This window comes from Apostichopus japonicus, chromosome 11 (assembly GCF_037975245.1).
Source record: "Apostichopus japonicus isolate 1M-3 chromosome 11, ASM3797524v1, whole genome shotgun sequence".
In the NCBI taxonomy this organism is placed as follows: Eukaryota; Metazoa; Echinodermata; class Holothuroidea; order Aspidochirotida; family Stichopodidae; genus Apostichopus; species Apostichopus japonicus.
In genome coordinates this window covers 23,992,929-24,020,332 of record NC_092571.1, presented here as the reverse complement: position 1 = coordinate 24,020,332, position 27,404 = coordinate 23,992,929, and the positions used below count along the sequence as shown (strand labels likewise).

Sequence of the window (27,404 nt, the reverse complement as noted above, 5' to 3'; positions counted from 1 at the left end):
ATTAATGTGAAATATCGAATCATGAAATAAATCCATTTGATTTTAAAATAAAGACAAATAGGAAATTTGAACATTGTGACATTTGTGTGCACTAGTTGAAACGAAAGTTGACTATTTAAGCCAATAAATTGTATTCCTTTTATCTGTGATATAGGATAGTTCTGTGTGTAAAGCTATGATATTTTAAAATGAGTGTAGGGAAGATAATATGGGGAGTTGTAGAACATAAACGATGGGCGGACAAGGCCATACCATACACACCCGTGATCCCATGTGCCGCAGGGGTCAGGGACTGATTTTACTGTTGGGCTAGATGGATCCATTGGTCCAGGGCCTAGGGTCCCCGATCTAGGAATTGCCAAAATAAGAGGACAAAAAAGGAGTACATTTTTGACATATATCAAACATTCACTGTATATCTTTAAATAATGAAAGCAAAACTTTTGTTCGCCTCTCTTGAAAGTGGTGTTAATGTCTCCTATAAACACGGAAACTAAATAATGTTAGCTCACTTTTGAAACCAGATATGGTATGATTTCAGCTTCTCTGCATATATATATATATATATATATATATATATATATTATATATATATTTTACAATATTCCGTAATGAAGATTTTACAAATACCGAACTAAAATATCGCAGTTATTTTATATTACCTAACCGTTAATATAAGAACAAAGCAATAAAGAGCAAGTAAAAGGGGTTTTAGGTTCTATAGTGGGGCTATGAAAACACATATTTACAAATAAAGACAGCTTCTGTTTATAAGGAGTTTGTTCTTTACAAGAACCTCTGTCATATGCAGGAAGATGGTACTTTTTAAGAAAAGTCACCAGGAAAGAACCTGGGCACGAAAACCAAACAACCGAACGACTGATCCGCTCTCAACCCAGTCCCCTGCACCGGGACTGTGCCTGTGTGATCAACTCGGGTGTGTATCACGATTCCCCTCGAAAGGGAACAGATGATCTTAGCCAAAAGGCCGAGAAGCGATCTAAGGAAGATGATTGGATTAATGTTCCCTTTAAATACCTAACTTTCAATGTGTAAGAGATCTCTTCATACTGTCCACTAAAACGCATGCTGTAGAACTTACCAACTCTACACCTGTTTCTTTCGTATAGTTCAATTCCTTTTAAACGGTCAATTTAGGTCGCTCTTTGCTGAAATGTGACATAATGGTGAGTGCCTTCTTTTGGCCTTCTGAATCAGAACGATTGCAAAGAGTTATCAGTAATTTGAATATCTCCTATTACCACTTCATACACTTCATACTAACATGTCTGGTCATATTCATAACGTCAATGACGTCACAAAGAAAAGCGATAAATCAGGTCGGAGAATTGAAGAACGGTTCGTCTGGGGACTCAAATCAAATCCTATCATTTGAGACAAGATTTTTTAGACGATTGAATATCTTTTGCAGGACAAAAAATGTATGTATATATATATATATATATATATATATATATATATATTTGTAGATATTTTGTAAATCACGTCAGCTTACAAACATGAATATTCATGAGGATACAAACGCCATTCATCTGCTCTCTTTACAAACTGGTAAAGAAATGGGAAACCAAAAATTCCCTGTGACTGCTTTCTCCGTTAATAATTGTTTTTCTTTTATTTTTTTTATCGAAATCAGTAGTTTAGTGTTTCACTAAATTCATCTCATCTTCAAACTACAGGTCACCAAACACATGTGCTTGATCAATATAGCCAACTATGCTTGATCAATTCGGCAAATCAGTACCAACGCCACCCCCACCCCCCTCCCCTCTTACGAATATAATGCTTTTTGTTTGTCCCTTCACCTACCTGTCTGCCTCCTGAATACAATTACCTCTCCCTGCGCTATACCTTCCTACTTTTACCTTACAAATACCAAATACTGATATAATCTAAAGCAAATTTTTCAATACCCTCTGTATATAACTATAAACTCCCAGGCGACTACGAGTGATTTTTTTTAAGTGGAGGGGGATGTGGGGGGGGGGGGTGGGGCATATTACTCAAAGGGTACTGATCTCTCAAGGAACTTATATATGTCTGATTGATTTCGTTTTGAAGTAGTGAAACACTCTTTAGAACTCAAGTACACGTATATTCTGGAAGAAGGCCTTAATTTTTTAGTTGCTTCCAACATTTTTAGTTTCTACGTGGAAGTATTTACCCCGACTACTTTCATTCATGGTTTCTAAAAGAACATTCAGCTGAAAGTGACGTAATTACCAGACTCATAATGTTACATTATGCCAAGATTCTCCATGTCTTCCTAAAACTGTTATCTTTTTTTCCACTTTGGTGTGCAGTTCTTCTAAATCTGTCTTGTATTTTTTCAAACCAAACAGACACTCTCTCTTAGATACATTATTTGAGGCCATAAAGTCTCTTGTTTTCCTATCCGGTTATTTGTTATATCTGAGCAACTGACCTAATTGTCTGTGTGTGTGCTATAGATTAAGTAGTCCAGTCACTTTAACTGATAAGCCACACATGCTTAAATAGTTAATATTTCGTATATAGATGTGACGCTACCGATGACAGTGGTTTTCTATAACGATCTATACAACATTATGAAAAATTCATTATTTTGCCTACAGTCATATTTTGTAAATATTACGTCAATTCCATGTAATATCAAAATCGTATAATTAACACGAAAATAGGCAAAATAACGAAACAGTATAGAAGTTCCGGAAATTACTTGTTTCAATTTTGAAAGTCAAATTTATGACTTTCGAATAACAAAAGGAAATGAGCAATTTGTTGCGTATTATATAGGAGTCATCGTTATATATATATATATATGTAGGTAATAACTCCCTGATATCCCCTAATTGTGTATATATGCTAGCATAGCCGATTGTCGTGCGATTTAGAAGGAATTACAAAATTGTAGTCGTTACAATATTAGCATGCGAACACTGTTAACTTAGTCATATGTGGGAACGACATAAATGAGCCTTGTTTAGGCGCACCAACTGTAGCCGGCAAGTTTAGCATGCTTAACATCGCTAAAACATTTTCAAACTTTATAAACGATCAGATATCTCTGTTACTTGCTAGTAAAGTTGGCAAAGTTAATATTCCGAAAACTGTTCTAAAATTATCTGCTGTTATCGTAGGCGGAAACGATCTCCTATCATGTTTCATTGGGGAAAAAATATTTACTTGTTTATTTTTTTTTACTATATTAGGCTTCTGGCAACAGCGCGTTGGAGTGACGTAATCTTGTCAATTAAGCTAAACTACATCTGGTTTGTCAAATCATATACCCCACAAAGTTAAATACCATTCTTAGATTTTTTGGGGGTAAAACTTTGGTTTTGAGAGTACATTGCCAACTATAGAAGAGAAACATCTCAATTGTATCACACATCCAATAAGTATCAACAACACTTTTGTTTTAATGTAAAGTCAAGCGGTTAGCAGAACATCTGCCATAATAACATCACAGGACTTCCACTTCAATCCATTTTCTAGGGTAATGACAAACGTAGGACACATTTTCTAACAAACATGACTTATATAGTGTTAGGGGAAAGCTATTGAAAAAGGAATTTGTCAACTGTGGCTGGGTTGCAATGCAACTTGCGTCTATTATATACAAAAAGTGTGTCCAATTATCTGCAACTAAATAAGTTGTGTCAAAACTGTTCCGTTTTATGTGTGTATATATATATGTGTGTAGGTATATGTATGTTAAATCGTTGCAATACTTCACCATTATGTGCATGGTTATAACAAATTCTGTACATAGACCTATATTGAAACGAAAAAAAAGGGAGGGAGAAAGAGAGAGAGTGGGTGGGGTGGGGGGGGGGGGTTGGGTGGGGTGGGGGTGGGGGGTAGGAGAAAACAACACTAACTGAATTACAATATGCTGCAATTGCAAATAATGTGAGACAATATATAAACGTTCATTGTATCAAACTGTTAGCGCAATAACAGTTTTTAAAATAGTACCAAATGATTCACCCCTCCAAAATCGATCCGGCCATTGAGAAGACCTTTCGTTAAACAATGGAATCTCCCATACCAGCCGATTCACTCATAGATTATAGTAACTACTGTAAATCTTAAAAGTGTACGTGTAACACAGTAAATACTGGATCGTGCTGACAAATCTGATTAATCTTAAGCATTTGCTATTAGGTTTACAGTAAGAACTGAGGTTAATGTGTAATCCCAACAAATGAATCAAACTGGATTTGTTGGAATTAATGCATATCCTCAGTTCTTACTGTATTCCTAATAGCACATGCTACCGATTTGTAGCACGATCCAGTTTTTACTTTGGTACAAAACTTTAAAGATTAACCAGTAGTAACTGTGTTTTCTGAGTGTATCGGGTGCCTGCTCACACTGGTGGGCTACACCCTGCTTGTTGACCATTAATTGAACTTTCTAGCCATATTTGTGTATCAGACGGATGGATGGCGCGCCATTAATATGGAAATTTTCTAATCAGCATTATTATCAAAGAATATACGTGGATCAAAGTCAACAGGTAAAATTTTGCATAGACATCGTCTATAATGTACAAACAAAAAAGACAAAAACGAATTACCAACGCACCCCCCCCCACCCTTCCCTTACCCTTCGCCCTCAACTTCCACCTCGTTGCATGTCCTCCGTAGGATTTACATCAATACAAAATTAAAAAATTGTTGGTAACTCTGGGAATTTATTTCATATATTAACGAAAATATTTATTTATTTTTCTTATTAATGTTTTTATCCTTTTAATTTTGCCCTCCCTGCAAACAAATGGTGTACCCTTCTACGTCATTATTTCTTTCTTATCTTTACGTTATAATGTCAAAGGTCAAACATCGTAAAATGATTGTCAATCGCGGTATTCTGCCTACCACCCCCCACCCCCCCCCCCTTGTCAGCTGTATATTAGTCAAGATCTACCGAACAAGTATCTTTATGTCACCTATTTTGCTTCTCATCAAAATCCAAAAATAAAATCTAAAACCGTTGTCCATATGGGGATGTGACCATTAAACGGGTTATTTCCTTAGAGTAGTAGCGTCGGTAACTCAATGACATCAAACTTCACATGCATGGTTAAAGGTTTAATCGGGTTTCATAACAAGAATAAACGGAACATAAACAGACGCCGGGTTACACTCAATTGAAAATATCGCAATTCCTCAATTTATTGCGCGTCACTTCTGCTCGTACCATACGGAATAATGTGGCATTTACGTCTGTATGTTATACAGCAAGATACCACATGTTAAGCATGAAGAGGTTGCACTGTAGTTGGCATCGCTGTAAGCGGTGCAAGAGATAAGGCTCAAATATCATTTCGGAAACTGATGAAGAAAGTTACGTTGGCCCAGAAGAGAGATTGAGCGGAAAACTAAATCGAATGATTAGTCAAAACTTCGAAAAAGTTCCAAAGTTTTGACTTTTTAAGGCATAAGGCAGACCTGGACTTAGCAATATATTTTATTTTTCTTTCAGTGTCTATTCTGAGCCACCGTAGAATGCTTATAAATTGTTTTCGTTGTGTTTTGCGCTCATTCTAGACAATATAATCCAATAAAATACAGTTGATTAGTGTAACTATATTCAAGTGTCAACTCACTGATGAAAAAAATAATTTTTGAAACATCCGACATGTATTTTGTAGTCTGTGAACTAGTTAATAAGGCTATATGTAAAGATCATGGAATTTTAAGAATTGAATGGAATAATTTATTCCTCGCTAATAGTTTCAAGATCATTATTTACAAAGAGTTCGAGATGGTTGCTAAAATGCCATGAATTGGTAATTTTTTACGAGTATACACATGATACGTATCTTTAACACGCAGAGCACATTACGAAACCTATTACAGCTGCAGCAAAATTACTGGAATTATCACTAGTATAGTTTTTGCCTTAGTTTGTCACCCTTATTAAGAGATGTACTCCTCCCCTCCCCTCTCTTTCTCCATATACCCTATCCCCTCCGCAGTATGCTACTGGGTAACCATCATCACCGAAGTTCGTACAATCTGGAGATAAAAAAAAAGAAACTTAAAGTTTTTACAAAACTGCTCCCGCGATATCTTCTGTCGATGTCATCAGACAGAAAAAAAAAACTCGTTTGACGAAATTGTTGATCACGTGATGGGTAATAAACCTAATCATGTCTCCTTTACGACACGGTATATATGGTTCACTCAAGACGGAGAGGGTGGGGGAGGGGCATTTATCAAATTATGCTCACCGAGAATGTTATAGTCTTGGTTTATATTGCTTTAAAAGGGTAAAATTGTTACTTTTTTTTGTTAATGTCCTAAGGCCGAAAATGGATGAGTGTTCTCAAGTATACCATAAGAACATGTCGATCTTATGGGAACAACACACGTCTATAGGCCAGTTACGTCAGTAAATTACATTACATCGCTTTCGTATTTGACAGAATAAGACACTGGCTTGCCTTTAGCGACTTGTATACTGGAATGACTATCTAAAAAAAAAAAGGAAAAACCAAATATGAAAGAAACGACTGTAGTAGACAGGCCAAGTTTTTTTTATATGATATAAAGCAATTAGACTAAGATTGTTCAAAATGCAACCAATTCAAAGTGACAATACTATGAATGGCGATGAACTACTTTTAACTTCTGACGACATGAAAATACCGAACCAAGAAACTAACCAGAAAAAAAGAAAGTAAGAAAAAACTATTTCAAATACAACAAGCTTAAAAAAGACAAAAAATTAAAAAGAGGGAAAAAAGGGATTATCTTTACATCAGAACATGATATGAAACTGTCAGATTTAAAGAAGAAAGTAGGTCCCGTATTATTAGTTTTTCTTTTTTTTTATGTATATATACATTGTATGAATATATCAGGGCGCATTTTGTTGTATAATTCCTCGAGGGTATGGTATCTTCTATTAAATACGACATGGATTTAATAAACTTTATAAACACGATCGATTGTTCTAAGAACAGGATGACACACTTGCTGACAGATTCACGGTTTCTGTCTCTGAAATCTCTTATCCTTGCATGCCATAGATTTGATGAGGTAGTTCTTCTGCGTCGTGGGTTACATACACACACACACACACACATATATATATATATATATATATATATATAGGAATAACGGAAAAACTGTTAAACAACTATGCTGCATTTAGAGAATATATATATATATTATAATTATTATTATAAATATTATATTATTATTACAATTGGATACGATATATTTAGTTATAATATTAGATCCCTAAGTACAAAGTAGACCAACTTTAAGCTAGGCTAACTTTCTTCCTGTCATAACAGTGTGGTAGGCTTCATACTTCATCTCATGATTGCTTTTAGAAGTGAGAAACGTTCTCAAGACTTTAAGCATCCAAGCTTGCAACATCTAAGCAACAAAACTAACTAATGTGATTTCTGTATACAAGCGTTATACTTGATGGCGGGCGACGATACACTCCAAGCACTTAAGGTTGTTTTATAATGCTGACTAACTGTTCAGTTCAACTATCTTTAAATTTCAATATTGTATATTTGTGCATGGTTGCGCATACGATTTCAGTAGAGTTAAGGCGTCGAGTGGTCTTGATGTTATTTTCTTTGATGTACGGATTGGGATTCAAACTTTAAACTTACAATCATATCTGACTGTTACCTGTGGAAGGCCCAAAGATTCTCTTAAGTTTCGGGAGGCCCGTCCACCATTCTGGAACAAGCTGACGAGTTCCCATTTGGGGTTTATCCATTTGTTGTATTCATTGATAGTGCTATTGTGACCTTTTCTAACATTTTGTAAAACAAGTTATTTTATTTGATCGCACGCACGCTTGCAGCTATTTACGGAAACGTTAAACAGAGGATTGGTCAAAAATACTTTTTTTCCAAACCGATTTGCTAATTGGGAAGGGAATCTATCATATCATATCCCGGAAAGATAACTGTAAATAACCAGTACTACGTTTCAATCAAAACTAAATTCACCATATGCTGCTTCAAGCATGTGTCTTAATGCGTCCTGGACACCCCCTCCCCCCTCTCCCTTTAGCCCATCGCCGTCATCTATTCTTGTTGTGCATATTTTACTCATATCCCACTATCTCCATTTTTTTAAATGTACCGGAAGGAAGAGCAAAATGTGTTGGTACGCCGATCTGAGAGAGCGCGCAGTTTAACATTGGGCTGCGCATCACTAACCACCAAAAAATATGTTACTCATTTTTTTTGTTTCTTATCTCTAATTGTAAAACATTTTGGCTTTCTAATTTTCCTTCTACGTGTACCCAAAATCGTCCCCCTGCCCGAGCAGTTGGTGCAGGGGTATATTCTCAACTATTAATGTCCTCTCCTTTCCCTTTGGTCCAATCACAAGACACTATACCGACGCGTGTAAGATAAGACTACAGTATAAAGGTATGCCATTGGTTCACACTATGCTATGTTATCAAGTATGTTAAGCACATATCGTACATAGGCCACAGTTAACGTGTTCAAACATATAAAACCAACATCGTCATCTCTTCGGCATAAATCCTCCAACGTGCGGTTTTTTTTTTCATTTCTCTTTCTGTGTATGTGCGATAAGTAATTACCTCAAATATGTATGTACGGGAAACCGTCAAGGTCATTTGCGCTTATCGCAGGCCTTCCTACGTCTAATAATATAATAGAGGTTACACAATTACCATACGATAAACGTACAGTAAGGTTTCGCTCTCGTAACGCGCATGCGCAGAACAATGATCTCAATGTCAGGGTTACGTCTGCTGGTGTTTTATTTTTTTTTTATTTTTCTCTTTAAATTTCATCGATTTTCTCAGAAAGCTTTCGAATCTCATCTAAACGAGGCATTTCGAAATTCTCGATAGGCCACCGTCATCAAAATCTGGGAATGAACAAGCATTAATCTGCCAAAATGTCTTACTAGTTTTTTTCAACTTGATTTAAATGAAGTATAAAGATTTCTGCTTCGGGGAAAAAGGAAATAATGGTTCGAGTGGTTTGGGTATTTTTCCCACAAAAGAAGAAGATGAAGATGAAAATACCAAAACAAAATGTTTGGAAAATCTGGGGAGAAGACAAGTTCGTCATTTCAAGAAGGGGAAGAAATTAATTCAGTTTCACATTTTTTAGAAAATTAATACTTTGCTTCCGATTGCTGCTATAGTATTCCCACTTTATTATTAGGAAAAAAAAAGGCGGGATTTTAGGTTGTCAGGTTATCAAACAAACTTGGATAATCAAGCGTCCCGTATTATAAAAGTGGCTTTATGCGATCATTGCTTCAGTATTGGAGACAAAAAGCCTATACAAAGAGAGCTTCACTGGTTTAGATGACAAAATCAAGTCTTTTTCATATAATATAATCTGAAATGCTGTACTTTGGTGACATATATGAGCAGTATTATAACACACAATATATCCTACAATTTGAAATGGTTGGATCTGAGATTTCGAGTATTCAGGATCCGGTTAAAAGAGGAACGGATTGTCAAAGGTTTGAAATACTTTCAAACGTTGAAAGAGTCAGAGGTTATACATCGTATAAACATAAGAGGTTATACAACAAATGCGAATGAAAAAAACACAGGATGATGGAGAGTACAATTCAAGCGTGTTTTATTGTTCTGCAATTTGATTCTTTAAACAGGGCCAATCAAAGAACTTCTTCGGTGGATTAAGCTCAATGGATTGTAGACAATCCCCCTTTTTGAGGTATTTAGAGCTCAATGTCTACACCTACTTTGATTGATTTCCGTGGGTGTTACCGTACACCTAATGGTTTAGTATCGACTCGACGTCTTCTAAACTAACAATAACACGGTCATTTCTTTTTAAGAAAAGCATTGACAGTATAGACTATATACAGGCGAGCTCTATAATAGCGATGATATCGATTAAAAATCAATAAGCCAAACTTCTCCATTATACAGATTTGTGTTTGCATGGTTAATCAAACGTTTCATGGTTAAAGCAACAGTTTATCTTCATATGAATATAGGTGCAGTATTATAACTCACTTAGCGGTCGGTATATAGGCTTGAAAAGCCTAACCATTTGTCATTTTAAATTAAGCAGCAAGGTTGTATATGTCTAGTCTCGTATAATTGCTTGAAGACTCGAAAGGCTTGCTGATGAATAAACCTTGTTAAATAAATTGATCATAGAAGACCCTAACGTGGCGCCGATTCAAATGGATGTCGATCGATTGTGATCAAGGTTTCTTTATACTGGTAAATGTCCCTGGTATGTATACAGGCGTGTCTGTGTTATGGTATCGGGTTTCATCATTTCTCGGGAAAGGTAACTCTGTGCGATGTTCCAGACATCTTTTAGGATGAATAATGAAATTAGTTTCCTCTAATTGAAATCTTCCTGTCTAGTTTGTTTATAAATATTAATAAAGAAGTTCAGAAAAATCTTGATATGAAAAAGAGTTATAATGTAAGCTACAGAATCATTTCGCATAAAGGGTGTCCCAGTCTAACAGGAAGTGAAATATGTCATTTCCATTTGTGCAGTGGTCTGGAGATATTAATATCTATATATAGGGCCGTTACACGAGTGAAGTTGATATAGTTGACAGTTCATAGTTTATAGTTGCCATAGCATGAATCAACGATGGTATGGTAATTAATACATACAGACATGCTACTAACATGTACGTTTTTATATATATCATTTCATATAGCAATATTAAAAGGGAGATACTCAAAAAGCATAATTGTTCGTCGCTTGTCACAAATTCGTGGACCAAAGTTTACCATGACGAGGTACTGTTGTACCCTCACTGATTATCATAGCCAAAACAGTCCCTAGGGACATTTTCTCATGCGGACTGCAAATACTGTGACACCGGAATAATGTGTGCTATATCGAAGAGAGAAAAAAAAAATTAACACTTTAAAAAGAGAACGTTGAAGACAAGCTGACGTGAATAGTCTTTTGTCTTGATACCTCTACATAGATTGCCACACATATCTTCACAACTCTACTTATTAATGAAATACCATGCTGAAATATACCGCCGCTAGTTTTGATTGCCACATGGAAAATAGACACAGGTAGAGTCAAATAATAACGGCTCGGTATAATTGCGCGATTGATGTGTGATGCTTCAATTAGTATACGTCAGAATATACGTACTTTTCTATACCTTGAAGATACCTTTGGAAGACATTAATGCTTCGTGACAAACAATACATATTGTTTAAATATGGTTGATGATATTACTGTCATTGTCGTTTGTTTTGTTTTGTGTTTTGTGTTTCGTAACGCTTTTTATTTGGAGGGGGGGGGCTTTTTTTTGTGATGTTGAGTTAAATATTTTATCAATACATTGCCCACACAGTGGCTGTCTCGATCGTCGGTTATTACAATGCAAATGATATGGGTGCTGACAAAATTATTCCATCTACAGAACGTGATTGAGCCAATGATATCAGATCAATGGTTATTGATACGTTTCCATCCAGATTTCCGTTACTTGATCTCATTACATGTATCCATATATTTTTTAAACTTTATCACAAAAGAACGTATAAGTATGAGGTTTCAGAGGATTCGCCCTCGAGTTCTATAATGGATTTGCCTTATTTAACCTCACTTTTGGCATTGATCTCCTTTGAATCATGAGAACTATACATCACTGAGTTAACCCTGAATTGAGGAAATCCGGGTGGGACAACCAAATTCTAAATTTTCCTCGTTGAGGTAGGGGATGAACGTAAACTAAATGGATCAGAGGCGAAGGGAGGATTTAATAAAGGAGGGGTAGGGCCCTGGGTCGTTGAAGCAGACGCCAATGTAGGAGTGCTAGGTGGTCTGCCCCCTCCCCACCCCATCCCCGATATACTTTAGACGTCAAATTCATGGCATTGCATTCTGAGGCATATTTAGACTTTGAATAAAAGTCTTATTTCAGCGCAAGGTTGTGCTAATATCTGTTATATTTGGATGAAACCAACACCCCGAGCAGTAGCTTAATCCGTCCCCGTATGAATGTAAAATTCTCGCGACTAATCCATTCTCCCCACCCGCCCCCCCCGCCCCCCCCCCCCCCGTTAGGTTGCGATTGACTTCTCGTCGATCCAAAATGAAGAGAATATGTTCACCTATAGTCACACACTGTAATACCTCACAAGAAATATGCTTTTGTTTTTACTATTACGTTGTCATATTGACAACAATCTAACCATGAAACATTATTGCCTGTGCTTATATAACGTATGAATGTTCTGTTAAGAAAAATGTCATTTTTTTTTCTTTTGGCTTTATGAAATCAACAGTTATATTTACTGAATTTTCCAGGGGAAAGGGAAATATGAAGCCACCATATTACTACCTTTGGGACTCTTCCTGTTTTTGGAAATATTTAGATGCTCAATCAGGCCATTAAATGGAGTTTATCTTTCAAATGTGCGTGCTAAAACATGAAGGCCTAAATGTTAAGATAATGGACCCGTTATTGTCATTGATGGGGGTACATGACAGGTGTTAAGTGACAAAAACAGATCAGGATTTTCGTCACTTAAGAGCCAGTCGTTTCTTTTGACAGACAAACCACATAGGGCTGTCCCACAAGCACCTCTCGCAATTTATACATTTGAAATAATATGGAGAGGTTTTCGGAAGGAGACATTTACTGGAACATTAATAAAGATGGTCTAATTCCAGACAGATTTTAAGTTAGTATGACTCATAATACGGCACGGTTTATTTGTTGAAACTTGCATCGTTCGTTCGTACTAGTATTACTATACGGGCGAAAAGTTTCGTATTGATCAAGACAACTTATCAAAGGGTCTGTTGTGTTTAATCAGTTGGTCTGATCTGTTTTACCTCCATGGTCTGATCAAAATTGACATTTTGCAAACACCTTAGCAACAGCAATTCCATTTCCCTCTTTTTGTGATTATTTTCCTGTACAAGAGTTGCAGCAATATCACAACGCTAACACTATTTACGCAACAATAACAATTTGTTTTCCCTTGTAAAGTAGTTGCAACAATTAAACCATGCATTTAAGTAGCGATCATTTGGAGGGAGGAGGGTGGAGGGGTTTGACCACAGTAACAATGTAACGGTGGAGTTTGATATAAACGTTACCTTTATAAATATACTTTTCTGTACATAAAATGTGTCATGTTGTTATGTTGTAATGTGTCATGTTGTAATGCATTAATAGGTACTTGAAACCATTATCTCGTGGCCCTCACGTGTATGGCAAGCCATGTGGGACAAACACTGAATAATATATCCGCGTATTAATTGGAATTTATACGCGTATGAATTGGAATATATACGCGTATATATTATTAGCCAATCATATGGCTTAAATATATCCGCGTATTAATTCGAATATATACACGTATTAATTCGAATATATACACGTATTAATTCGAATATATACACGTATTAAATAAAATATATATGGGGATTAAATCCAATATATGCACGGATTAATTAGAATATACACGAAAAAATACATTTCCGCTCTTGCTGTGTACATATACCAACGATAAATGTTTTGGCGGGCTCGCGAGATCGCTTCAAAAGCGAAACTTTACACATGTAGGCTACAACACATATATATTCGAATTAATACGCGTATATATTCGAATTAATACGCGGATATATTATGCAGTGTTTGTCCCACATGGCTTGCCATACACGTGCAGGCTACAACCAGGTAACCATGGTGATATTTGTACCGGACTATTTTTTGGTTCTGCCATGGGGTGTAATTACAAATATTCGACAGGGATAGCGACACAACATGTAGATTATAACTTGTAAATCTTATTTAGTCAAAGCTATCCACAAGATCAATGCACTTAATCTGTACACTCAAGGACTTAATGTTACAAATTAAACAAACTTTAACTAAAAAGTAAAGTTGTACGACTTATCTGGAACATCTCTCCGGGCAGGGTGTCGTCAAGTGTTAAACTTGTTCTTTCAGTCGTTCTCTTTAGTATCTCTATTTATAGCGAGACCAAGAAAGAATTCCCCCTGGAGTTGTACGTGAATACCAATCTTTAAACGCAAGGAGAAGTATTTCATTTTCGGTTTCTAGTACATTACATATAGTCCATCATGCCTTCAACTGCTGGACGCCCGCCGGTCAGTTAAATCATTGTTTACACGACTTCCAAAATACAACATTAAAAAACAATGAGATAAGATAAAGCAAAGACCATGAGTTTTATCCCGACGATATATCTATACTTACCGTTCTGTTTTCATCAATTGACATTCATCCCCAGGACAAAATGACGTCATAATGCTGTATTGTGTTATTTAAATTCATCACTAAGGAGTCAGCTTATTTTTTTTTTCTTCTTCATTAATTAAAATCCCCCGAAACTGTTTTTTGCGATAAGCTGATAACCTCCCGGCGTATCAGTTATATATATATATATATATATATATATATATATATATATATATATATATATATATATATATATATATATTTCTTCTAATTTTGTTGTTCTCAATGCTATGAATTGTCTCCCTAGCAGAGAATTACTATTCTAGCCTTTTCTCTCTTTCATCACGGTGTATATTATGTTGGCTTTTGGAACACCTTGAGCGGTAATTTTGATTCAAGTCCCCCAGCTATTTGAAAAAAAAAGAGGAGTAGGCCTATGTGTGTGAGAGGCAGAGAGTGAGCGAGTGAGTGAGAGAGAGAGACCTTTCACTTTTGGTTTGTTCATTAAACATCTTTGTCCGTGAAAAGAAAAAAAATAGCGCTGTATAAATGGCAGGAACTTAATTAAGCTGTGGTCTTTATTATATATTCACCGTTAACTTTATTATTTTCATTTGATGCTGCGGTCACTTTTCAAGACTTATTACAAACGGCCATTGCAAAAATATAAATTCATCTTAGGGCTAAAAATTAAGGACCTAAATTTCAAGTTTATTTTTATCAGACGGTGGTTTGAAGTGTGCTGGTAGTTCTCGGTGCTGGTATTATGTTTGACACTTTTTCATATTCGTTAATAAATAACAAATCCGTTTGTTGAATGTAAACAGAGCTGTACCGTAGAGAACAAAACATGAGGTCAAAGGTTAATTCAAGACAACACAAACAACAATATATGGGAGGATCCAGGATTTTATAAAAAATAAAATAAATAAATAAATTAGGAGTGTGGCTCTTTGGTTGTTGAAGCCGACTCCCATGGATGATGGACTTGCGGTTTTTCCCCATAAGTTAAACTTTGAACATCAAATGTTGAATTCGGAGGTTTATTTGCAATTTGGGGAGAGGGGAGAGGGGAGAGGGACGGGGCCGTAACCACAATTTTGCACCGAGAAGGGACGTTGGGGAGGCTAAGATGTAGTATCATCATAGGAGTAAAAGGGGGAGGGGTACATTTTTAAGGATAATTTGTATAAAATGGAGGGTGGATAAATGCAAAGGGGTGCTATGTTTGCAACTTTTTCTAAAATGTTGGAGAATTTTCACTGTTCAGGTTGCACCCTACAAACATGTTGCATGTATGGTTCTCGATGATATATTTGTATTGCGACGTGTGTCAAGAGGCGGGCTGAACCCTCTTCGTTTTATAGTGGGGTTAAGGCCCCAACCCTCCCACCCAACCCCGCCACCAGAAGTAAAACGTTTTTGCGGCCCTGGCTAAGGTCACAATAGTAGCTGCTGTTTTTTTAACAAGAAAGCCTTTACTTTGGAGATCGTAACCTTACTTCGTAATATGGTCACTATCAGTAATATTATTTTCATTACAAATAACGTAGTTTTAATCTGGGTGCCGGTGAAGGTGAAAGTAGAATAGACATATGTTTCTCTTCTACAAGTTGATGTATAAAAAACAAATTCTAGGTATTTCTTAATAAAAAACAAAAACAAAGTTATAGCCTGATCGCGAAAACCAAACGATTTAACTGATCCGCTCTAAAAACCCAATCCCCTTACATCGAGACTGTGACCGTGTGATTATCGTCAAATGTGAACCACGAGTCTTGTAAAGGGGAATGGACAAAAGGCCAAGAATCGATCATTTAATGCTAGTTATGTTTCTACAATACACATGTGTGCATAATAGTGTGACTACAAGGCTTCAAAATTCCATCATTCATTTCCATCATTTTAACGGTAGGAGAATGTGATATCATTGGAATTACTATTGCTCACGCATTGAACTGAAAACGTTGTATTTCATATAATATGTGTATTCCACCTCGTAAAATACTGTAATTTTCAGATCAAACTGAAAAAGATCAAAATATGTACGATGCGTATAGCCTTGAAGATAGCACAACCATTAGGTGACTCGATTATATTGACGTCAAACTGAACAATTGGTCAATGACCGACAAACGCCCTCTAAAGCGATTCCAGTCCTTTGTTGATTCAAACACAGGCATGAAATAAATGAGAGAGAAAAAAAAATATACATAATAAGAAATTCGTATTGTACCACGGCCGCGAGTCATATCTATCATTTATCAATAATATAATCATTGATTTTAGATAAAACCCTGAAATAATTGTGAAATAATTTTAAACTACAAACATGGAATAGTCGGTGAATGTTCATTACGGGCAATGATCGCAGGCTAGCCGGCCTGCGGGTGAACGAGAGAGACTTATGCGACAGGACATACGTGACGTCACGTGCATGTTTGAGCAATATTCAAGGGCGTTGTTGGAAGAGGATTCAATCTGGAGGTGGGGTGGAGAGGGGGGGGGGGGGCGGCATAAACTTCGAGAGGCAGTGGGAAATGTGAAGTAGATCTCATATTTTCCCACAAAAAAGATCTTTAGTGCATCTCGAACCACAATTTCTAGTATATTTAAATGGTTTCTAAATGAAAAAAGGATACCCTTTGTACCAAAAAGGGGTGTTTCCTTTCTATGAAAAGGGTTACTTTGATGGTTTCACAAAACTAAGGGGAGCGGGGGGGGGGGGTATGTCACCTCCATCATGTGTCTCCCTCCGTCGGCGCTATTGCAGCTTGTCATTCGTAGACTAGATAGGAGAGTCATATTATAATATATGCTTTGTTTAGCGGGTAGGGGAGTGGGGAAAATCTGTCAGGCATTGAAATTTAATGATGTGTTTAAAGCAATGTTCCTTGATTGGTTAGCAACTCTCGACAGCCGTCAGTTTTCTACATTTTATCGTAAGATACAAAATAAAGAACATATATGTACACTAAGAATCATGCGGCAGTTTTAATTAAGATCAATTTCATGAGCAAAACTCTTTTAATTGTATATATTTCATGATATTTATGTTTTCATTTAATACACATTTCCCTTCATTGTTACAAATTTAAGTGTTAAGGTTCTGTTATTTTTGTCTTTTATTTTCTACTTTTTATTTCTGATTCAAAAGAAGGCATTGCCGTCGAATAAAAACACATCAATTTACGTCTAATGTAGTATTTGCATATATATGCAGCCACATCTCTTTCTAGCACTACATCCATACAATTACTTTTGTAACTCCGTTAACAGCTTTGAATAGTCTGCGCTGAGAGATATATATATATTCCTACACACAATTATGACAAGCGTGTAAACCCAAGCCCCTGGATCAGTGTGTTTATTTATGGGAACGGAACTAAGATACATAAATATATTTTTGCCCATAACGACCTCGATATGAGTGACTTCCAGATATCATCGATATTAAAAAGGAAAAAAACAAGAAACAAGACAGAAAAAAGAAAGAATAGTAATCAGTGAAAGTTCATAAGGAGACTCTAAGGCGAGAAATGTTGCTTATGGCAAATAAAGCAGAATCATATAGTCTGTGTGGTATTTTTTGTTGTTAATTACGCGTAAATCATTTGAACAGATCAAACAGTATAGGTTTCATAAATTGTCTCTCATCAGCAGACGTCAAAAAGCCCGAATGTGTGAAGGGAGCGATAAACTCCGATCCTTCGTTAACCGATGCTGAGTGTGCTCTGTATAATACGATCATGATAAAGTATGACCGCTGGATCAGGGTCACTTTAACGCTTTAATCAAGGCTACTGGAAGTTGTCCAAGATTAGCCCATTTTTAGTGATGACGTCACACTTAAAACGCCACACTATGACGTCACACTTATGACGTCAATACACTTTGCACGCGAAGGAAAGTACCGTGCAGTGTTTCTGCACATTACTTTGGGTCGTTAAGATGTCCTTTATAAACTTCCGGACGTGTTGCTATGGGGATAGTATTATAGAAAGGTCCTATACAGAGTTCAAAGCCGTTTCCGAGAAAGACGAGGATAATATAGTATGGTGAAACAAAATGACGCCTAGCCTATTAATATGGTAGAAAGTTTACCACATACTATGTATCCTTTGTTTATGGTTTTGTTTATTTAATGTATGAAAGGCTTCGGAAATTAATTGTTAACAAAAAAAAAAAACATTCATGAGTGACTGGTGACGCAGGTAAAGAGAATTCTAATTATATCAGATTATTAAATCCTTCACTTGAAGTAAAAAGTTAATTATTCTTTCATTTCCAAAGTGAGGTCACGTGGTACCCTTCACATTCGATAAGTTCATTTACTGCTGTGAAATGTACACATCAGGGCAGAGTTTTTCCTTGTTTCGTGTTAGAAATCATCTTCATACTTTACCCAAACACCTGCATGATATCTGTAACACTCTACAGTCGCCATGGGGTGAATATGATACGTTAGGAAGGATCTCTTCTTTAACACTATACCAAAAGGGAAGATAGCGAACGCTATACAGACTTGCAGCTGCTTGGGATTATTGATAAAAATTAATTAATTACATTTCTTTCCTTGCCAACTTCGCTATTAATTTTTATTACAACAGCAATGGGTTCATGCATTGTCAAATTCAGAATTCAGATGCATCCAAGCCGGTAAAAAATGTCCTTCGTGTAGTTTTATTTCTCTGCAGTCCTATTTTAATTCCAAAATTAATATTGTCTTTTTTATTATTATTATTATTATTATTATATTTCACTTCCTTTTCCGTTTTTTGTTTTAACCGGAAATGTTTTGTGTAAAATTCGTTGATTATAAATAATAAATATTTGCAAGAGCACAGGGAAATGGTGTGTACATAGTTGCAATGTTTAGGGTTATAATTAAATTCATGTTAAATGTGTCGAGAACATAAACAGCTTCCCAATGAATGACGTCACAGTTTGTAAGACCGCTAAGTTGAATGTATTTTATCGTATTTATTCAGATTTTTTTGGGGGGGGGGGCTGGGGAATTTTCCTGTTTACTTTATGATTCATATGTTTTGGGACAATCCCGAAATATATGCTAGCAATTTATGTTTTATCTTACAAAGGTCAGTTTTTTTCAATAACCCGGTATTGCTTCCGCAGACTGAAATATTTCGATCGGAATTCAAATTGTCTTGTTCCTATAACCAGACTGTTGAAACGAGTATTATATAGCAGCCGTACATTGATAAGTAGAATTATCATCGTTATGAGTACGAGTGCAAGGTTGAAAGCACGAAAGCGAGCAGTGGCGTAGGAAGGTACTTTTGAGTGGGGGGGGGGGGGCTGAAGAGTGATGGCCGGCCTGGGGGAGGGGTCTAAGGGGAGGGGGTGTCCCCCTCCCCTTTGGATTTTTTTTGCATTTCCAGGTGGTATCAGATGCAATTTGGTGCAATATAGCACACTTCAACACCCACTCCATTTTGTAAAGAATTTTGCATTTTCACCTGGCCTTAGATGCAATTTGGTGCTTCAAATGACATTTTTTTCTCATTTGGAAATGAAAAAGGGGTTTTCTGACTTGCGGAGCGGGGGGGGCGGAACGATACTTCCGCCCCCCATGTTTTTCACTGGGGGGCTGGCGCCCCCCCAGCCCCCCCCCCCGGTTCCTACGCCCTTGAAAGCGAGTAGTTAATATCGTAGTAGAATTTATACTAGATTTGATTTTTTTGTGGAGGATCGGGGGGGGTCTAACTGCGCATGTCTGTTCCTCTGTATAGTGTACCGTAGTGAAAATGATGCAGGACACATTTTAGGCCCTTTTAGCGCCAATTTAATGTACTTCTTTATTGTATCTTTACAGCTTATCTCGGTGGCAATGAGCAAAGACTATACGGAAAGCTGTTCAGTGATTATAACATGAAAGTAAGACCTGTCTGGAATTCCTCAGATCCGGTCAATGTATCTCTACAGATAGCAGTCAACCAAATAGTCGAAATGGTAAATATCATCAAGTGTTTTTAATTTTAATTTCAATAATATTTTGGGTCATTATTTGCTATCTTTTGTAAAACACAGTATTTGCATCAAACGCAAATCTATTCCTGTTGAGGAAAGAAGATCGTCTGTTACGTAAACTGTTCATCCATCTACAGATGACGTCACGGAAATCATCCTCATTACCTTATAAGTTTGACTACATTTTGCAGGACAAATGGTATAGACTAAACTTGAGGAGCCACGACACCTGGGCACCATGCCACCCCCCCCCCCACCGTCCTCCAATATGTTTCACAGCGTTGATAACAAGCTGGCGTAATGTCGGCGACAAGGGACAAGGGAAATCGTCAAACCAGTGAACATTGGTCCTTCCTCATTCTTCCTTCAAAACAAGAAGGACCACATATTACAATATGCATATATATATATATATATATATATATATATAAGGTTAAGGTTAAGGTGGTAACACTTGGTAAAGCGCATATTACTGTAAAAACACTCAATGGCGCTGAACAACAAAACAATTATAAAAACGATTTCTTAAATAAATGAGTCTTTAAAGCAGCTTTAAAAGTTCTGATATATATATATAGTAGGCCTAATAGTAATAATAATAACTAAAATACAAAATGGCAGCCTTCCATTAATCATCATTAAACATTCATCTTTGGTTGTATCTAATAATTAAGAAAATGACAAGAGAATTGAAAACAAGTATTTAGACCTTCCTCTTCCAAATGACTACACTGTATTTCTTTTTCTTTTTCGATTTCTGTTTTTAGTTTTTCATATATATGTTTTTTTTTAGGATGACCGGATTTCTGTACTCATATATATATATATTAATTATTAATTATATATATTATTAAAATATATATGTGTAAAAATATCGAAGAAATTTTGAACTCTATAAGGCACCGTCAAATATTTTCTTACATCGGTATACATTTCCACAATGACATACATATAGTATACAGAACGGTCATGCACAATTTCGGCCTGCTTAGCGGACTTACTCGCAAAGAAACTATATAGTCCAACTGAAAATGAGTGATGGTGAGTTCTCTCATCAGATGGCGCCCGAGAAATCTCTGTCATCCGTCTAATAACCATTTTCATCTTCAAGTAAATCGAAAGATATATCTTTCCTTAGATAAATAAAAAGACAGAAAAAAAGGAAGAAAAAGCAACGGTTATTGTAACGTGAGTTATTAGGATTGCTACTTTTAATTCCATGTTATGCTGACAAAAGTGTAAATTTTCTCTAAGTCTAAATAAAAACCCTGAGAAATCATTCAATCTTTCAAGGGCTTTCGGTGAAGGTTTTGATGTCGGTCATTCATTTAGGTAAATGTATGATGAACCTCGGTTGGAACATCCGTGCGAAGGGGGGTCATCAATGTTAGGTGACCAGAATATATGCCAGCATATGGCTATAATTGAAAATCAGAAGCAGAATAGGATGTATAAAATATAGTAACGGTTAAGGTATCCTCCGGAAGGATTCACTTTGAGGTCGAAATGTTCGTATTTGGTGAAATATTATGATTGTTTCAGTCACAGAATAAGAATGAAGCACTAACAGACCTGACCGTGGAGGGGAACCGTGGAGGGGGGGGGGGGCATACAGACCCGAGGAACTATAACAAAAAGAATAATCATATACATAATTAAGGAAACATGCGTATGTTTGTTTTATGTTGAATATGCCACAAAATTATGGTATGATATTCAATCCATCTAGATATGCATTTAGTTTATCGAGTTTTTATGTTTTTACTTTCCTCATTGCAGGACGAACGGGAGCAAATCTTGACAACCAATCTATGGATTGAACAGGTAAGATTTATCTATAGCTAGGCTTTACGGACCTCTTCATATACTACTACTACTTATAATAATAACAATATTAAATCTAAACTAATACTAATACTACTACTACTAATAATAATAATAATACTAATAATACTACTACTAATAATACTGATAATGCTAATGATGATGATGACGACGACGACGACGACGACGACGACGATGATGATGATGATGATGATGATGATGATGACAGGCGCGTAGCCAAGGGGGGGGGGGCGAAGGGGGCGGCCGCCCCCCCCCTTGAGCATATTTTTGACAAATTTTTTTAAGGTTTTTATGATATCGCTAGTATTTTCAAAAGAGAAAATGCTACGATGCAACTAACAAGGCATGGGAAGTGCCATTTCCGGCGATCTGGGAGGCATTTACAGCCAAAATTTTCTTGTACGCTTCGCGCCAACTCATGGTAGCGCTACGCTTAGATAGTTTGCAATGCCGAATCTACAGTTTCGCCCCTCCCTTGGCAAATTCCTGGCTACGCGCCTGGATGATGATGATGATGATGATGATGATGATGATGATGATGATGATGATGATGATGATGATGATGATGATGATGATGATGATGATGATGATGATGATGATGATGATGATGATGATGATGATGATGATGATGATGAGGATGATGAGGATGATGATGATGATGATGATGATGATGATGATGATGATGATGATGATGATGATGATGATGATGATGATGATGATGATGATGATGATGATGATGATGATGATGATGATGTGAGCCGGCACTGTTTTAAGTATGGTTTAAACCACCTTGAAACAACTCCACATCAATTAAACTCTGTTTCCAATTTGGAAAGTAACTTTGTTAGGATTCACATGTGATATATTCATAGGCCTATAGATCCAAGTATCCCTCATATTACCCCCCTAAACGGCCGCCTTGTCTTCGTTCAGTTCCAAACCAAACTTTTTACAATCCGTTTTTACTACTTACAAGTATAGGCCTATTACGTACACGAGTGTTAAGTCAAGAAGATCACGGAGCTATTGTAACAATTCGAATTCTCCCTTTCAACCAGATAATGGAAGCACACATGCCATAGTCTTCGATTAATAATTATTGATCGATTCCATTATTCAGGTTGTGTGTAAGTTATAAACTGGTTGACTGGAGTCATTCTGTATTACATTCATTAATTCAATACCAGATTAAGTCCGGCAGTTTCCAGACCTGTCAAAGGGAGTAATAATAGTAGCATTGTTGACCTTTTTCAAACAGTTTTTGTTGCGATTGTTGTTTTTGCGTACTTGGTGTTTGTTTTCTTTCGATTGAGATTCCAGACAGCAACGTTCTTAAGAGAACTGCGTAGGGAGTGTAAAGTATGAATGGCGTCAGAATTACATAGATTGTAAAATGTCTGAAGGGCAGGCGTGTAGCCAAGGGGGGGCGAAGGGGGAAGCCGCCCCCCCCCCTTGAGCATATTTTTATTTTTTTTTATAAATATTTGTATGATATCGCTAGTATTTTCAAAAGAGAAAATGCTAAGATGCAACTTACAAGGCCTGGGAAGTGCCATTTCCAGCGATCTGGGAGGCATTTACAGCCAAAATTTTCTTGTCGCTTCGCGCCAACTCATGGTGGCGCTACGCTTAGATAGTTTGCAATGCCGAATCTACAGTTTCGCCCCTCTCTTGTCAAATTCCTGGCTACGCGCCTGCTGAAGGGTCTTCATGGTCGGAACATATAACATGGATGTTTGATTTTTACCATAGTGAAGCACTTACCTGTAACGGACGCACTTATTCGCTCTTCTCCTATGCGGTTGAATTGCTAATGTACCAATGGGCCAATACAATATACCAATATCAGTGACAGGCGGCAAAACATATACCATCAAAGGCTAAATATAAAAATGGTTACTTGCTGGCAGTTCTTTTCTGACCTGATAAAGACAAAACTTTAATAATCATAAACATGTTTACTCATCCCCCTTATTTTCTTCTTTTTTTTTGGTACCTTTGAATTCTACATAGATAAATTACTCACATATTGCAACTTTAAGTAATATATTCTATTGGTATTTCATTAAAATAAACATGGTACGGTTGCGGAGCAAGGACAACCCTTTTTCACTTTCGCCAAATATTTACTTGTTTCCTGCTCTTCACAGCACTGGACAGATCAGAAACTTGTCTGGGACGAGGATGACTTTGACGGCATAGAAGAAATGAGGATTCCAGCATCAGAAATATGGGTTCCTGACGTAACACTCTATGACAAGTAAGAAATAAGAGTGGCTGAACATCTATTTCACTATGTTTATATAAATATATATATATATATATATATATATATATATATATATATATATATATTGATACATATATATATATAGAGTATATCTCTAGAGTAAGGCAAAATATGTCACCAAAAACAGAACTAGTATTGTTCGATACAGGTGACAAACGCCTACAGTGGAATTACGACCTTCCTTACCGGTTTCGAACCTCTGGACATACAATCAGCGTCCATAGTGGTTAGGGTGTCCGCGTACAGAGCGGAAGGCCCGTGGTTCGAATCCCGGTGGAGGCTGAAAGTTTTTTCACTGTTCTTGATTTTCCAACTCATTACGATTTTCATATATATATATATATATATACATATTTATATGTGTGTGTGTTTGTATATATAGTGATGGACGTAGACCTAAATATAACATTTTGAAAATCATTTATTAGCAAATGATAATGGACAGGCTGGCTCCATATATGATATAACGTTCACTTCCCGGAGTCGTTTATGCCTCTTCCATGGAAATAACAAATTATGACTGACGAGGGAAATTTTGTTATTGTTGTGTTTTCATCGTCCTTGCTTTGATCTGAACTAAAACAACAAAGAGAGAGAGAGAGTCTTAGCTAACACCTCTATATAGTTTTATATGGAATTACATTTTACCTCCGAAAAAGGGCAATTCTCTTGCCTGCCTGGGGAAACTACCTTGGATTGTTGGCTAGGGTGAAAGCTGGTAAGCTCTTTCGGGAGATGCTTTGTAAAATTGCAGTACGGTTTGATCAAACGAAAAAAACGGGTACATCAAAGAGTTCATTAGTTTCTACTCTGAATACCTTACCATCACAGGCACAGACCAAACGGACAGAGTTCAGCCTCCGTTCAGCATCAATTTCATTTCCGTAAAGCATATTAGCTTGCATGCTTAAAGGCATTGAAGACTCGCCGCAAACAGCGTGCCGCCATCTTTAAAAAGGTAACTTTCCGTTGCTCGCAAGTGTAGTTTTTCTCCTGTCGCTACAAAAATGCAGACAGTAATGAAATGTGATACCTTGTTATCTTTAGCTGGACCTGAGATGTCCATCGCTGTATCGTTTGTACACTGTGCTGTGGGTATTGACTCCGCAGATGTATGTACTGACTGTACACTAGTGTCTAATTACCGACGGTAGCAAGCTGTGTGTATTTTCTGGGATCGATGGTGGTGTCTAACACTTCTGTTACACCTCATTCAAAACTAGGCCAGATTACCGGCATTAAACGTTTCTTTTTGCGCGAGTCTTCACACCCTTTAAAGTCTCAATGTGTGTTTGCCAAATTTATTTCCAGCTTACTGCATTTAAAGCTCAGTGAAAATAACACCGTTCTATGCAATTTTCATATTAATAATCATTATTTTTATTGAGTTATCTGTTGTTAAACATTTTGAGCTGAATAAAATTCGCCAGATTTTTAACGAGTCCGTAGATTCTAACTTCAATCAAAATTTGCAAGCCCCGCCAAACAGATCATGCGCCAATCAAATCTCTCTGTTTTGTTTACGATCGTTAGGCCTGTGTGATAGCCTGTGTTAGGTCCATATTTGAATAGTAACTTTCTTTCAGTCTTACCTAGCTTGCGAAATTGTGTCATTCCCTTCCATTGCAAGGAATAAAAAGGTGTTTTCAGACGTTTCCTCCGTGAAATTGAGTAAAGAAAGTCGAGTATACGAGTATATGTAAGTTACATTTGTGAAATGAACATGCTGATATGGGCAGTCGCAGTGATTTTACGGTAAATCGTTCGCGCCATAAGAGCAACAGAAAATAAATTTCTTTCTTTCGATTGCGACGGCTTTTCTCCATTAAACCCACCTGGAAAACTGCTTCGGAAGTTTGTTTTCCGAAAGGCCCGCTTTGAGTTGGGGGAGTCACACCAGCAATTAAGGAGGTTCACCAGCAATTTAAGAAGGGGTCAACACATTTTTTTGCCCGGTAACTTCTGAAGTTTTCATTTACATGCATGGTATATAGTGTCGCAAAGGCATGCGTGCATGGACACGGAAGTCTGTACGGAGTTAGATCAGGCCCAATTGCCGAATGATGTCTGTCATTTTGGCCACACAACTATAATGCCTTATCTATGTAATAACGTAGCCTTCTCACTTCAAAACAATTAATTTTGAAAGTCTTCTACAGGGATTTTCCCCATCAATCATTCATAAATGTTGTGGTGTTTCATCCGCTGACATTATACCTTTTGCGTTTCTCTTTCACATGCAGTGCGGACTCAAACGACTACGTGGCACACTCTCGTTCATCCAACGCAATCGTCAGCAGTAAAGGAAATGTGGATCTTTGGTCGAAACCAACACTGGTCAAGAGTACCTGTAAGATCAACGTGAAATACTTCCCTTTCGATATGCAAGAATGCACGATGAAGTTCGGTTCGTGGACATACACCAGCTTCCAAATGAACTTGAGCAAGTTTGCCAACGACCCGGATTTATCCGAGCTAGTCCCGAACGAACAATGGGACCTTAAGTACGCCACCACCAGACGACACAGCCAGAAATACACATGTTGCCCCGAAGAGTATCTAGACGTGACGTTCTACTTCGGACTGAAGCGGAAACCGCTCTACTATATCTATAATCTCTTGATGCCGTGCATGCTGTTGTCTGCTCTTTCCTTGCTCGGTTTTTTCATGCCGTATGATGTGGGCGTGGTTAAAGTGTCCTTGTCCATTACTCTCATCCTCTCTCTTACCGTGTTTCTGCTCTTGGTGGCTGAAATGATGCCGAGGACGTCAGAGGATGTACCACTTATAGGTAAACTATATTTTATCCGGGGTGGTGGTGGGTGGAGGGGGGGAGTTCTTTTGTTTGTTTTTTCTTTTAGATCATATTTCTACTGCAATATCGTCGGTGCTAGCTAGCTGCTAAACATATATTTTGCTAGAAATAAGTAAGTTATGGCCACTGTGTATCCCTGTCAGTCTCAAAGTACCTCTGTACTCGCTGACGTTTATGGTCTCATACAATACTCTTCAATGTCTGTAAGTTATTTGGAAAGTATCATTTTACGGAAGAT

At 36.9% G+C, this 27,404-nt stretch overlaps 1 protein-coding gene across 3 annotated transcripts in view; it reads left to right on the top strand.

Moving 5' to 3' along the window:
- LOC139976014 (neuronal acetylcholine receptor subunit alpha-10-like) overlaps window positions 1–27,404 on the top strand; it is a 134,399-nt gene that overhangs the window by 104,548 nt on the left and 2,447 nt on the right. For all 3 annotated transcript variants that reach the window (XM_071984390.1, XM_071984389.1, XM_071984391.1), the window contains 4 exons: window positions 20,062–20,198; window positions 21,996–22,040; window positions 24,212–24,321; window positions 26,595–27,142. In XM_071984390.1, the coding sequence (XP_071840491.1) occupies window positions 20,062–20,198; window positions 21,996–22,040; window positions 24,212–24,321; window positions 26,595–27,142 (840 nt within the window). The remainder of the gene's footprint in view (window positions 1–20,061; window positions 20,199–21,995; window positions 22,041–24,211; window positions 24,322–26,594; window positions 27,143–27,404) is intronic.